Genomic DNA, 12,976 nt, shown 5'->3' on the forward strand with positions numbered 1-12,976 from the left:
CTTCTCTAGGCTTTGCTGTTTCCTCATGATGTGGCCAAAGTACTTCAACTTTGTCTCTAGTATCCTTCCCTCCAATGAGCAATCGGGCTTTATTTCCAGGAGGATGGACTGGTTGAATCTTCCCGGAGTCCATTAACCCGCTCTATTATTTATTTATTTGTTTGTTTGCTGTATTTGTATACCGCCTTTCTCAACCAATCGGTGACTCAAGGCGGTTTCCAACAAATCAGTACATATAAAAACATAATACAGATTAAAGCATTAAACAATATAAAACACCACAAAAGCAATAAAAACAACATCATTAGTGTCTCATTATTATCAAGCATTGTCTAGTTCCATTGTCAAATCGTTCGATTGCCTATATTAGCTACTCTGCATTTGTAAACGCTTGCTCAAACAGCCATGTTTTAACTTGTCTCCGAAACGTTAAGAGGGAGGGAGCAGATCTAATCTCCCTAGGGAGGGTGTTCCATAGCCGAGGGGCCACCACTGTGAAGGCCCTGTCTCTCATCCCCACCAAATGTACTTGAGAGAAAGGCGGGACTGAAAGCAGGGCCTCCCCAGATGATCTTAGAGTCCTCGACGGTTCGTAGGGAGATACTACACAGTTTGCAGTATCTCCCTTCCTCTGCCATGTCCCATCCATTGTGAAAGCATTATCTGCAAATGCTTGAACACTGAAGTGTCTCAAACATGTAGGGTTTACTTCACTTGCTTTCATTCCCAGCAAAAAAATGTGCTGTCAAATCCCTGCATGGCTCTAGCAAGAACTGCTGCCAGCTGATCCTTGATAGATGAAATTTCCCCGGTGACCAATGGAGATGTCTCTCTTTGAGAACTATGTGCTGTTCTTGCTCCACTTCACTCAGCATTTTGTCAATAAAAGAGGCAATCAACCAAGTGTCATTTCTCAGCAAACGCAATTTGCATTAATGGGATTTGGGCTGCAGCTTGGTGGGTTGAGCCTATAGATTACAACGGGAATAGGTTGCATTGCATGATGGGCAGATAGCAGGGACACCAACGAAATGTTTCAGGAGGGAGCTTTTACACATTTACTTCCATGCTCAAGCATTGAATAGAATTATCCCAGTTTCTTTCTTTTTTTAACATGCAGACTTCAAAGTATACTATCTTTTGGAAAATAGAACTCTCCAGAATCTTTTGGAGATCTTATAATCTTTGGAAAGACATGACCTTTTTAGAAGTTATACCTTTTTAAAAGATGATGCCATAACCTCTTGGTAAAAACATGTTCTGTTACAGTCATAACCTTTTGGGAAAATAGCATTCACCAATATTCACGCAAGGTATCTAGGTTTTTCAGCTGTTAAACCGATGTACCGAGGCATGTCTTTGAACTGTTAGGGCCAAAGACATGCCAATGCACAAACATATCTATATAAATAAAAATGTAATGTTCGTTTGTGGGATTAACATAACTCCAAAACCACTGGACGAATTGACACGAAATTTTGACACTATACCCCTAACAGACCAATGAGTGACTATCACTCATAACCCCCCCCCCCCCCCCGAAAACAGCAAAAAGGACTTAAAATCCCAAAAAATCTAAATGATGAAAAGCAAATGACAATACAGAAAAAAGGAAGGAAGAGGGAGGGAAGGAAAGGGAGAAAGAAAGAAAGAAAGAAAGAACGAAAGAAAGAAAGAAAGAAAGAAAGAAAGAAAGAAAGAAAGAAAGACAGTAAGAAAGAAAGAAAGAAAGAAAGAAAGAGAAAGAGAGAAAGGGGGGGAGAAAGAAAGAGAGAAGGAAGCATGAAGCAAAGAGCAAAGGAAGGAAGGAAAGAGGTAGAGAAGGAAGAAAGGAAAAAAAGTAGTAGGAAAAGAAAAGGGGGGAAATTTATGCAGTTTGATACTACTTTAACTTCCAAGGTTCAGTGCTATGGAATCCTGGGATTCGTAGTTTGGTGAGCCAGAATGGTGGTGTAGGTCACAGAGACCTAAACTGAAGGCAACAGAAACCAGAGCTGACGTAGTCTATTTCAGTTCAAGAATCAGTGCCCCAAAGAACCCCAAATACAGGCCTGAAAACTAAGACACCAAGAAAATTTGTTTTTGTTGGGCTGTGTATTCAAAGACATTTTGCTATCCCAGAGAAAAATCAAGATGGTATCCATTTCCATTCCATCAGCTAAAATGTACTAGATCAGGCAGCCTCAAAATAATCATATGAAACAATATCATACGAAAGCTGACTGACACAACCTGGGGATCACAACCAGACACAGTGAAGACATCTGCCCTTGGACTGCTACTCTGCTGCTGAGTACGCATGCCCAGTGTGGAGCACATCTCACCATGCTAAAACAGTGGATGTGGCTCTTAATGAGACATGCCACATTATCACGGGGTGTCTGCGCTCTACACCACTGGAGAAAGTACACTGTCTAGCCAGTATCGCACCACCTGACATCCGTCGGGAAGTAGCAGCCAATAGTGAAAGGACCAAGGCAGAGACATCTCCAGCTCGTCCCCTGTTTGGGTATCAGCCAGCACGCCAATGACATAAATCAAGAAATAGTTTTCTAAGATCTGCAGAGACACTCGCTGGAACACCTCAGCAAGTGAGAGTCCAAAAGTGGTAGGCTCAAACCCAGAACCTCAATTAATGGCTGATACCAAATGAGATACTCCCTCCTGGGCACACAGAAGACTGGGAGACTTGGAAGGCGCTGAACAGACTGCGCTCTGGCACCACGAGATGCAGAGCCAACCTTCAGAAATGGGGGTTCAGGGTGGAATCCTCGACATGCGAGTGTGGAGAAGAGCAATCCACTGGTCACTTGCTGCAATGCAACGTGAGCCCTGCCACATGCACAATGGAGGACCTTCTTGCAGCAACACCAGAGGCACTCCAAGTGGCCAGCTACTGGTCAAAAAACATTTAATAGAATACCAAGTCTGCAAACTTTCTGTTTTATTTTTTTGTTTGTTTTTTAATGCAATATAATTGTTTTGGTTCACTCCTGACACAATAAAGAAATAGGCATCCTCAAACTGCGGCCTTCCAGCTGTTTGGGCCTTCAACTCCCAGAATTCCTGACAATTGAACAAGCTCCTTCTGGGAGTTGGAGAGCCAAACATCTGGAGGGCCACAGTTTGAGGATGCCTGCAGTAGATTATCAGTTGCATTCAAAGAAGGAGTGACACTCGGAGAACCTCCTCTGCATCTGAAGGCGAGAGGCTGGCTTAGATGGTTCAAGGCAGACCATGATACAGACATTCCCTCTTCCTGGACCAGAATGGTGTGTATGTGTGTATCACTTAACCCTGCTGTGTGCAGACACAACACAAACACAGTTCCTTGGGATATACTAACCGCTCCTCAACACAGTTGTCATAATTGCTTTGCATTAGTAGTAACCACTTGGAGTAAACGTGAATTGCCTGCAGCAGTTTCTCCTTCCCTACCTTCCAACTGGCAGGAGCAAAAGAAAAACAACTCTTTGCAATTTGAACAGCCCAGGCTGCCTGTCTGATTAGCTATAATGGGGAATAGTCCCTGTAGCACCGTCCTCATGACACAGGTTGCCTTGCAGAAACGATACATTTCCGTTAGTGTCAGGCTCTCCTTACCGTGAAGGATAAAGTAGCCCTTCGAGAAGCCTCTTCTCTGTGAGCATAACAGGAGGCCGAAGGAGATTTGTATTGCTGGATGCGAAAGGGAAGCCAGAACATGCCATACATCATGTGGGCAGGGTATGGAAATGTTTTCCCTTCCAGGCTTCCTCTCAGTCAAGATTGTTACCCACCAGATGCCATGGTGCCCCACTCTTGCTCAGGAGCCGAATCATGAAATCTGCAACAATAAACAACTCAAGGTGAATATGTCACAAGTCCAAGTAGAGAAGGCAAGCTCCAAAGATCCATGGCATACAACAGCAGAGTCCAGTGGTCATGAGATGGACTAAAGTGGCCTTCAGAGACCCTAGTCTACTTTTAAAGGAGCCCCAGCCTGAAATGGTTGGGTTTTTGGAACTTAACTTTGTATAACATTGATTTTTAGAACTTAACTTTGCAGAAAAAAAAGAAAAGAAAAGAAAAGGTACAGAATGGGGGATTGCCTGGCTCGAGAGCAGTACATGTGAAAAAGATCTTGGAGTCCTCGTGGACAACAAGTTAAACATGAGCCAACAATGTGATGCGGCGGCAAAAAAAAGCCAGTGGGATTTTGGCCTGCATCAATAGGAGCATAGTGTCTAGATCCAGGGACGTCATGCTACTCCTCTATTCTGCCTTGATTAGACCACCCTTGGAATATCGTGTCCAATTCTGGGCACCACAATTGAAGAGAGATGTTGACAAGCTGGAATGTGTCCAGAGGAGGGCAACTAAAATGATCAAGGGTCTGGAAAACAAGCCCCATGAGGAGCGGCTTAAAGAGCTGGGCATGTTTAGCATTCAGAAGAGGAGGCTGAGAGCAGACATGATAACCATGTACAAATATATGAGAGGAAGTCATAGGGAGGAGGGAGCAAGCTTGTTTTCTGTTTCCCTGGAGACTAGGACATGGAACAATGGCTTCAAACTACAAGAAAGGAGATTCCATCTGAACATGAGGAAGAACTTCCTGACTGTGAGAGCTGTTCAGCAATGGAACTCCAAAGTACTCTGCCCTGGAGTGTGGTGGAGGCTCCTTCTTTGGAAGCTTTTGAACAGAAGCTGGATGGCCATCTGTCGGGGATGCTTTGAATGCAGTTTTCATGCTTCTCAGCAGGGGGTTGGACTGGATGGCCCATGAAGTCTCTTCCAACTCTAGGATTCTATGATTCATTTTAGCAGGTAGGGAAAATTGACAAGATTTGATTGAACAATAATAATTTATGCTCAATGAGTAGAAGGTGCCTGGTTCCATTAGCAGCATCTTCAGGCAGATCAAAGAAAGATTCCTGGCTGAAACTTTGGAGAGCTGCTGCTATTCAATAGACTCAGGTTAGAGAGACCATTGATCTTGTTTGGTACTATTGAAGTTGACCAGCATCGTTAAATGAAAATGATGTGATTTGGCAACAAGGTTCTACATGTTTCTCTGATGTTACGAGGAAGTCTAATTCTGGAATACACATACACACACATTATGACTAGAAACCATTGATAACTGTATTGTCTATTTTATTGAATTTCCACCTAGCAAGCGGAACTACAACCATGATGGCATTCCTGATTCTTTAGTGTCCATTTCAATCCATGTTTTAATATAACAGTGGTTCCCAACCTTTTTTTTTTTTACCAGGAACCACTTGACCAGGGAACACTCTCCAACATTACTACCAAAAGGGTCATGAATTAGTTTTTGGTCAAATTTAGATTTGGTTTGGTTATTTGGGGTGCTGATTCAGATCATTGCATTGGATAGACCCCATCAGATATAGTTTCTAATTTCTAGGCCTGGTCAATCCATGGTTCTAAAGTACTTACAAAACTAAAGTTCTGGTGGTAAAAATTTCAGAACTCTAACAAAACTCTTAACATTTCATTGAAAATGGCAGTTCCTAACTGGTTCTATCATAAAACTCACCAATAATGAAACAATAATTAAATTTTGAAAGTTTTGTTAGAGTTCTGGAATTTTCACCACCAGAACTTTAGTTTTGTAAGTACTTTAGAACCATTTAGAACCATGGATTGACCAGGTCTACTAATTTCTAATAGGAGCCCCCGGTGGCGCAATGGGTTATACCCTTGTGCCGACAGGACTGGTGACCAGCAAGTTGAAGTTTCAAATACCAGGAGAACACGGATGAGCTCCCTCTGTTAGCTCCAGCTCCTCATATGGGGGCATGAGAGAAGCCTCCCGCATGGATGGTAAAACATCAAAACATTCAGGTGTCCCCTGAGCAACGTCCTTGCCAAATCTCTCACACCAGAAGTGACTTACAGTTCCTCAAGTCACTCTTGACACAAAAAAATAAATAAAAGAAAAGCTCTAGTTTCTGATACAGACCATATGCCATCCTGTAGTCACTATCTGCTCGCCCACAGAAACCCATATTTAATAATCTAGAGCTGATTTTTTTCGTGTCAGGAGAGACTTGAGAAACTACAAGTCGCTTCTGGTGTGAGAGAATTGGCTGTCTGCAAGGACGTTGCCCAAGGGACGCTCGGATGATTTGATGTTTTATCATCCTTGTGGGAGGCTTCTCTCATGTCCGCGCATGAGGAGCTGGACCTGGTAGAGGGAGCTCATCCGCCTCTCCCCGGATTTGAACCTGCGACCTGTCAGTCTTCAGTCCTGCCGGCACAGGGGTTTAACCCACTGTGCCACTGGGGGCTCCATCTAGAGCTAATGTGGTAGTAGTAATCTTTCATGGGTTGTCAACCTCTCCCCTCCCGAGATCCCAGTTGCCTCGGCACTATAAGAGGGTTTCGCGAGACCAGTCGCTCTCATTGCCACGTGGTTTTGAGGCAACCGTGTAGTAATAGTGAGGCTGTGGACCATATTTTCATTCTTGCGGACCATTGGTGGTCCACGGACCACAGCCTGGGAACCACTGTAATAGAAGGACCAGGGACATTGTTCATCCTGAAGATTAAACTGAATTCCAATGGAGGTCTCAGAGGCAAAGTTTGGGTGAAGAGACAAAAGGCCTGGATGACAGTCAAAATACTACAGATCAAAGCTCTTACTAAAAGAAAATAAGCCTTAAGAGAGGCATTCAGCCTTATAGAATGTGGAGGAAAACCCAAAACATACATAAGGATGGTGTAGTAGGAAAAGGGGTATAGTAGTCTGGGAGAACTCCAGAAATCTGGATTGGAATCTACAAGGGTTGGACCTGTTTTAAAGGGTTGTTTCTCTTGAAAGCAAGATCAGCCCATGAGGTGGACCATGGGACCTCCCCAACATGAGGTATCTATGCAAATGCATCTATGCAAGCCTGTTGAAGTCCCTAGTGGTGCAGTGGGCTCAGGGGCAGCTCAACCATTACGCAAAGTAAGCATTCGCAGTATAGTTGATTTTGCCCAGGGGCGCTCTTGAGACACTCTTGGGGGAAAATAGTCCTTGACATATGCGAGTTGTAGTTACTGGGATGTATAGTTCACCTACAATCAAAGAGCATTCTGAACTCCACCAATGATGGAATTGAACCAAATATGGCACACAGAACTCCCACGACAAACAGAAAATGTATATCAGTGATTGGTTGGGGGGGGGGAGGGGGGCACCAAAATATTGTTTGCTTACCATTGAAAATTACCTAGGGCTGCCTCTGAGTGGGCTAAACCCTTGTGCTGGCTGAACTGCTGACCAAAAAGTTGGCAGTTCAAATCCTGGGAGTGGGGCAAGCTTCCATCTGTCAGCTCCAGGGACATGAGAGAAGCCTCCCACAGGATGGTAAAACATTCAGGTGTCCCTTTGGGCAATGTCGTTGCAGATGAAAAATTATCTCACACCAGAAGCGACTTGCAGTTTCTCAAATCGTTCCTGACACATAAAAGGAAAAGCCGTAAGGTAGTCTAGTAGTTGAATGGGCTGGAATTTTCTACTGCGCCTGGTAGTAACAAATGTGCTTTTTGTAGGGGTGAAAGGGGTAAAAGATCAGGCTATAAGGTGCATGCCAGCTGTTTTGTGGCCCACAAAATCTGCAGATGCTCTGTCTACCTCATGGTAGGGTTGGCCTTGCCTAAATACATTATGGAGCCAAAGTTACCTTGTTCCAAAAGATAACTTGTCATTGCCGATATCAAGAAGCGCATCTATGCAAGCCTTTTGGGGGTTGGGAGAGCTGAATAATAACAGCATATAAATCTTCAACGGTGTTATAATGAGATGCTCTGTACTCTTTGTAGAAAAGATGACAGAAGTAGGTTCTGGTGATAAAAATGCTGCTTGTTGTTGAGTCGTATTCACTTTCTGTGCTCCGTGTTTTGAAGTTCCGTCCCCCCAACCCAACCCAACCCAGCATCTCTTGCTTTTTTCCCACATAGCGATAATGGCTGGAAACAACACAAGCGAGCTCGTTAGCTTTCTATTTGAGGATCAAGGGAACAGAATTTCATTTCAGCTCTCGGGAAGATGCAGACATTATTTTTTCTGGGGCTGAGAAAAGAAGCCTGTCAAAAACCTCCCTGGCAGAATGATGCTAATGCAGCAATCACGGTTCCACTTTTTAGCCATTTCTATCGGAGATGGCTCCAAAGTTAGAGCAGATGGGTCACACCCAGCTAACTTTCAGCATCCTTCCAAATAGGGAGCTGCACTGAGATTTTGCAATGGAAGGGCTTGAGGAGCAAACCAAACATTGACTGGCCTCTTGTTCTTGACCTACATGCATTAGGCATGGTTAAGTCCAGTAGGAATCTTCGTTATTCGGAATAAAGACAGAAAGATTACCTTTTTGAAGCGATGTCGAACTTTTTTAGGAAACCGGAAGCCTCTTGCCCTTCCGAAGATAGTCTCACCATTTTTTTCCGACTCAGGAAGTGAGTCAGAAATGATTCAGCTTTTCCCCTGCTTCTGGTCTCTGGCCTCAGCTTAAGTCAGAGAAGCCAGTTTTAAACCAGAGAAGGATGAATTTCCTCCCGTTTGCTTTTCTCACTTTTGGTTCAAGCTAGAACCAGAGAAGGGTGAATTTCCTCCCATTTGCTTTTCCTGCTTCTGGCTCAAGCCAGAGAAGTGAATTATAAACCAGAGAAGGGTGAATTTCCTCTCGTTAGCTTTTCCTGCTTCTGCCTCAAGCTAGAGAAGACAGTTTTAAACCAGAGAAGGGTGAATTTCCTCCCGTTTGCTTTTCTCACTTTTGGTTCAAGCTAGAGAAGTGAGTTATAAACCAGAGAAGGGTGAATTTCCTCTCATTAGCTTTTCCTGCTTCTGCCTCAAGCTAGAGAAGACAGTTTTAAACCAGAGAAGGGTGAATTTCCTCCCGTTTGCTTTTCTCACTTTTGGTTCAAGCTAGAGAAGTGAGTTATAAACCAGAGAAGGGTGAATTTCCTCTCATTAGCTTTTCCTGCTTCTGCCTCAAGCTAGAGAAGCCAGTTTTAAACCAGAGAAGGGTGAATTTCCTCCCATTTGTTTTTCCCGCTTCTGGTTCAAGCTAGAGAAGTGAGTTATAAACCAGAGAAGGGTGAATTTCATCCCATTAGCTTTTCCTGCTTCTGCCTCAAGCCAGATAAGTGAATTATAAACCAGAGAAGGGTGAATTTCTCCCATTAGCTTTTCCTGCTTCTGCCTCAAGCCAGAGAAGCAAGTTTTAAACCAGAGAAGGGTGAATTTCCTCTGCTTGCTTTTCCCGCTCCTGGAGTAAAACAACTACTTTCAAAGTAAAGACCACCCAATGAAGCAGGAAATAACACTGTTAAACCATTAATAAAAGGATTCAGAAGTCTCGGAAGTTTCAAAAAGTTTTGAACATTTTTTTCTGTGAAATTCGGAATTGACTTTAGAATCGAACCACCAGTGCCCTCTACATCCGAAATGAGTTTTGAAGCATTTTTTAAAATCAAACAAGCCTAACATGCATAGTAGGGGCCTGTTTTGGCAGGGTGTGGAGAACTATTCTCTTATCTCTTTGCACTTCATCCCAAAACTTCTACTGTATGGCGGATGTCAAAATCAGGATTTATATCATCAGAAGGAATATATGAAGGGATGATTCAGAGAATGAAGTTCTGGTTGTGCTAGGCTCCTGGGGCAAGGAAAATGCATTTGAGAGCACATATTCATTTGTCCCAAGCTGATGCCAGCTGTTTCTTTATATTCTGCATTGTCTTCTGCAACGGATTGGCCTACCTTAAAGTGTTGGTGTGAAAGGCATAAACCAGGCCCGGCTTACTAAAACTAAGGAGAGCTGAGGGGAGGAGCAAACAGGCAGCCTCATAGCCAAGAGTGCAGTCTGATTGGCTGTTGAAATTGGAGGGAAAAGCTCAGCAACTGGAGATGGGCAGAGCCAGAAGGGGAGAGAAGAAGCTGAGGCACCCATTTTAGATCAGTTAGTAGTTTCATGGGGAAGAAGACAGTCAGAAGTTTGAAAGGGAAAGGAAGGAAGAGTTTGGGAACTGTTTGTGGTTTAAAGGACATCTTTATGAGGATAATAATTAATAGGCCTCTATAGTGTTTAGAGTGCTGTGAGAGGAAGGGAGATTCAAAAGGTTTAAAAGATCCTGTTTGAATTTCTGTGTGTGGAACTTGGTTTTAAGAAACTCAAGATAAAAGTACCATCCTCTGTAAGAAGTAAAGCCTGGCAAGTTATTTGAAACCATGACGCATATTGACTGTTCAAAATAACAACATATTCCTGTTTCATTTCAACTGAAGTCTTTGTATGGCTTTTTAAACATTCCAGTGAAGGAGGTGGCCTATTAAAATAATAAATTGGTGGCAGCAATAGAAACCTTTAATAAATAATAGGTAAAAGCAAAGGTAAAATATAAAATACAGTGGTGGCTTCCCACTGTCTGGCCCTGTGTGTGAGAGAGTGTGTGTGTGCTCTGATTCCCTCATGGCCTTGCCTTGGCCCAGAACTTGTTGTTTGTCCTTTGTCCTCCATCTTGTGTGTGGTGCGCCTGTTGCAGATTCTGCCTTTTGTCCCGCCACTGTTGTTGTGATATTGTCTTGTTGCACCTCCCTCCCATTCCCCATCTCAGCAGCAGAGATCCCTTCCAAGACATGACAGATGTCATGCTGTGGGAGGACATGGCCCATTGCGTGTGGATCTACACACATCTCAGCCACAGTTGGCTACACTTCTAGTGAACTCTTGACTCTGCCTCTAGTGATCGCATTCTCTGCCCTTTTTTTTTTAGGGGATGTATATCAAGTCAACCTATGACGGGCTCCACGTGATCACTGGAACTACTGAAAACGTATGTTTGGATCATTTTAATGAATTTTATTTCATGTTCACTTGGCGTGAATTGAACATTGCAGCTGTTTCTTGGGTACCCCATCTATGAGCAGAATCCATTGGGAATACAGGTTGTGCATCCCTCATCTGGAATTCTAAAATCTGAAAAACTCCAAAATAGGTAGCTGAGATTGTGACCCCTTTGCTTTCTGATGGTTCCAGGTACAAAATTATTATAAGTTTGTGTCTAAAATTACCTTTAGGCTGTGTATATGACACATCCATGGGTTTCATGTTTGGACTTGTGTCTCATGTTTGTATGTGTGCAAAATGGTATTCAAATATTTCTGCTCTCATGTACCGTATATACTTGAGTATATGCTGGGTTTTTCAGCCCTTTTTTTTAATCTGAAAAATCTCCCCTCGGTTTATAGTCAAGTCAAAGTTATTTATTATTTTACTCTGTTGTTGTTGTTATTGTTGTTGTTGTTGTTGTTGCATTTATTATTTTACTCTATTTTTTGTTATTTTCTTATTTAACTCTATTATTATTATTACATTTATTATTTTATTACATTTATTATTTTACTTTATTATTGTTGTTACTACATTTCTTATTTTACTCTATTATTATTATTTTACTACATTTATTATTTTACTCTATTATTGTTGTTACTGAATTTCTATTATTATTATTATTATTATTATTATTATTATTATTACCTGTATTATTTTACTCTATTATTATTGGAAGGATACGTAAGCACATTTACATTGGTAAAGGTTAGAATAATGGTTAAATCAGAGTTGGCCAGTCTTGTCTTAAATTACAGTTTTATGTAAATATTCAAAAACATTTAATATGTCTCGATGTTATATATATATATTATTTTGAAATTTACCCTTAGCTGCTGCATTCCCCACCCTCAGCTTATACTCAATATGTTTTCCCAGGTTTTTTTGTGGTAAAATTAGGTTCCTCCGCTTATATTCAGGTCGGCTTATACTCGAGTATATATGGCATTAAGAATTAGAGATGCTTGACCTGTATCACTACAGAATAGCCATTTTTGGTCAGCAGCCAAAAAATGAGGCTAGATCCGGCCCATTGATGGCAACGGGGAAATTACAAAGGCTCCCCTTTCTGTTCCTGGGACCCTTTCCTTTTTCCCTTTCATGGGTTTCAGCAATGGGTTTAAGGAAGCAGACACAGCTTATGTTAGACATGTCACCGCATTCTTAAATTCCGACTGGTCCAAGAAGCAGGGCTCACAGGGAAACCCCATGCAAGCAGCACGTAGCAACCTCTTTACCTGCCTTGTGATACTAAATAAGGGAGGAGGAACTGTAATCGGCTGCCAAGTGATCCCGTTATGGAGAGAAATATGTGATGGCTTGGGTCCTTGCTGTTACGACCATTCGACCAAGCCGAACAAGCTGGATTGGCCAAAGCCAACCGACCACTCCAAATCCATGCACAAGCCTAATATAGATGGGTATGTATGGCAAGTGTCTTCAGCCTTAGGTGATCTCTCGTTGTCCGAGTAGGATTGTCTTCCAAGATCGGTGTACTGGCGGTGGGTACGTAGGTGACTATGGAGCCATATTCCTGGCCTGCATGTTCTTCTGCAGTGAGGGCATCGGTTTCCAGGTGGAAGGCAGTCCCAGTCAGGGTTGGCTTGACTCACCTTCCCCTTGGCACGTTTCTCTCTTTCGCCCTCCATTCATGCCTCTTCAAATTCTACAGCACTGCTGGTCACAGCTGACCTCCAGCTGGAGCACTCAAGGGCCAGGGCTTTCAGTTATCAGTGCCTATTGCCAGAGTTTTTGAGGTTGGCTTTGAGCCCATATTTAAATCTCTTTTTCTGTCCACAAACATTCCGTTTTCCATTCTTGAGTTCGGAATAGAGCAACTGCTTTGGGAGACGGTGGTCGGGGATCCAGGCAATGTGGCCGGTCCAGTGGAGTTGATGGCAGAGGATCATCTCTTCAGTGTTGGTGGTCTTTGTCTCTTCCAGCACGCTGACATTTGTCCGCTTGTCTTCCCAAAAGATTTTTTGGAGGCAACACTGATGGAATCGTTCCAGGAGTTGCATGTGATGTCTGTAGACAGTCCAAGTTTCGCAGGCGTATAACAGGGTTGGGAGGACAATAGCTTTATAAAC

At 42.9% G+C, this 12,976-nt stretch overlaps 1 protein-coding gene across 2 annotated transcripts in view; it reads left to right on the top strand.

Annotated features, from left to right (window-relative positions):
• LOC132762992 (connector enhancer of kinase suppressor of ras 2-like) overlaps positions 1 to 12,976 on the top strand; it is a 433,687-nt gene that overhangs the window by 200,109 nt on the left and 220,602 nt on the right. For both annotated transcript variants that reach the window (XM_060756293.2, XM_060756292.2), the window contains exon 7: positions 10,771 to 10,830. In XM_060756293.2, coding sequence (XP_060612276.2) covers positions 10,771 to 10,830 — 60 coding nt within the window. The remainder of the gene's footprint in view (positions 1 to 10,770; positions 10,831 to 12,976) is intronic.

This window comes from Anolis sagrei, chromosome 10, assembly GCF_037176765.1.
Source record: "Anolis sagrei isolate rAnoSag1 chromosome 10, rAnoSag1.mat, whole genome shotgun sequence".
In the NCBI taxonomy this organism is placed as follows: Eukaryota; Metazoa; Chordata; class Lepidosauria; order Squamata; family Dactyloidae; genus Anolis; species Anolis sagrei.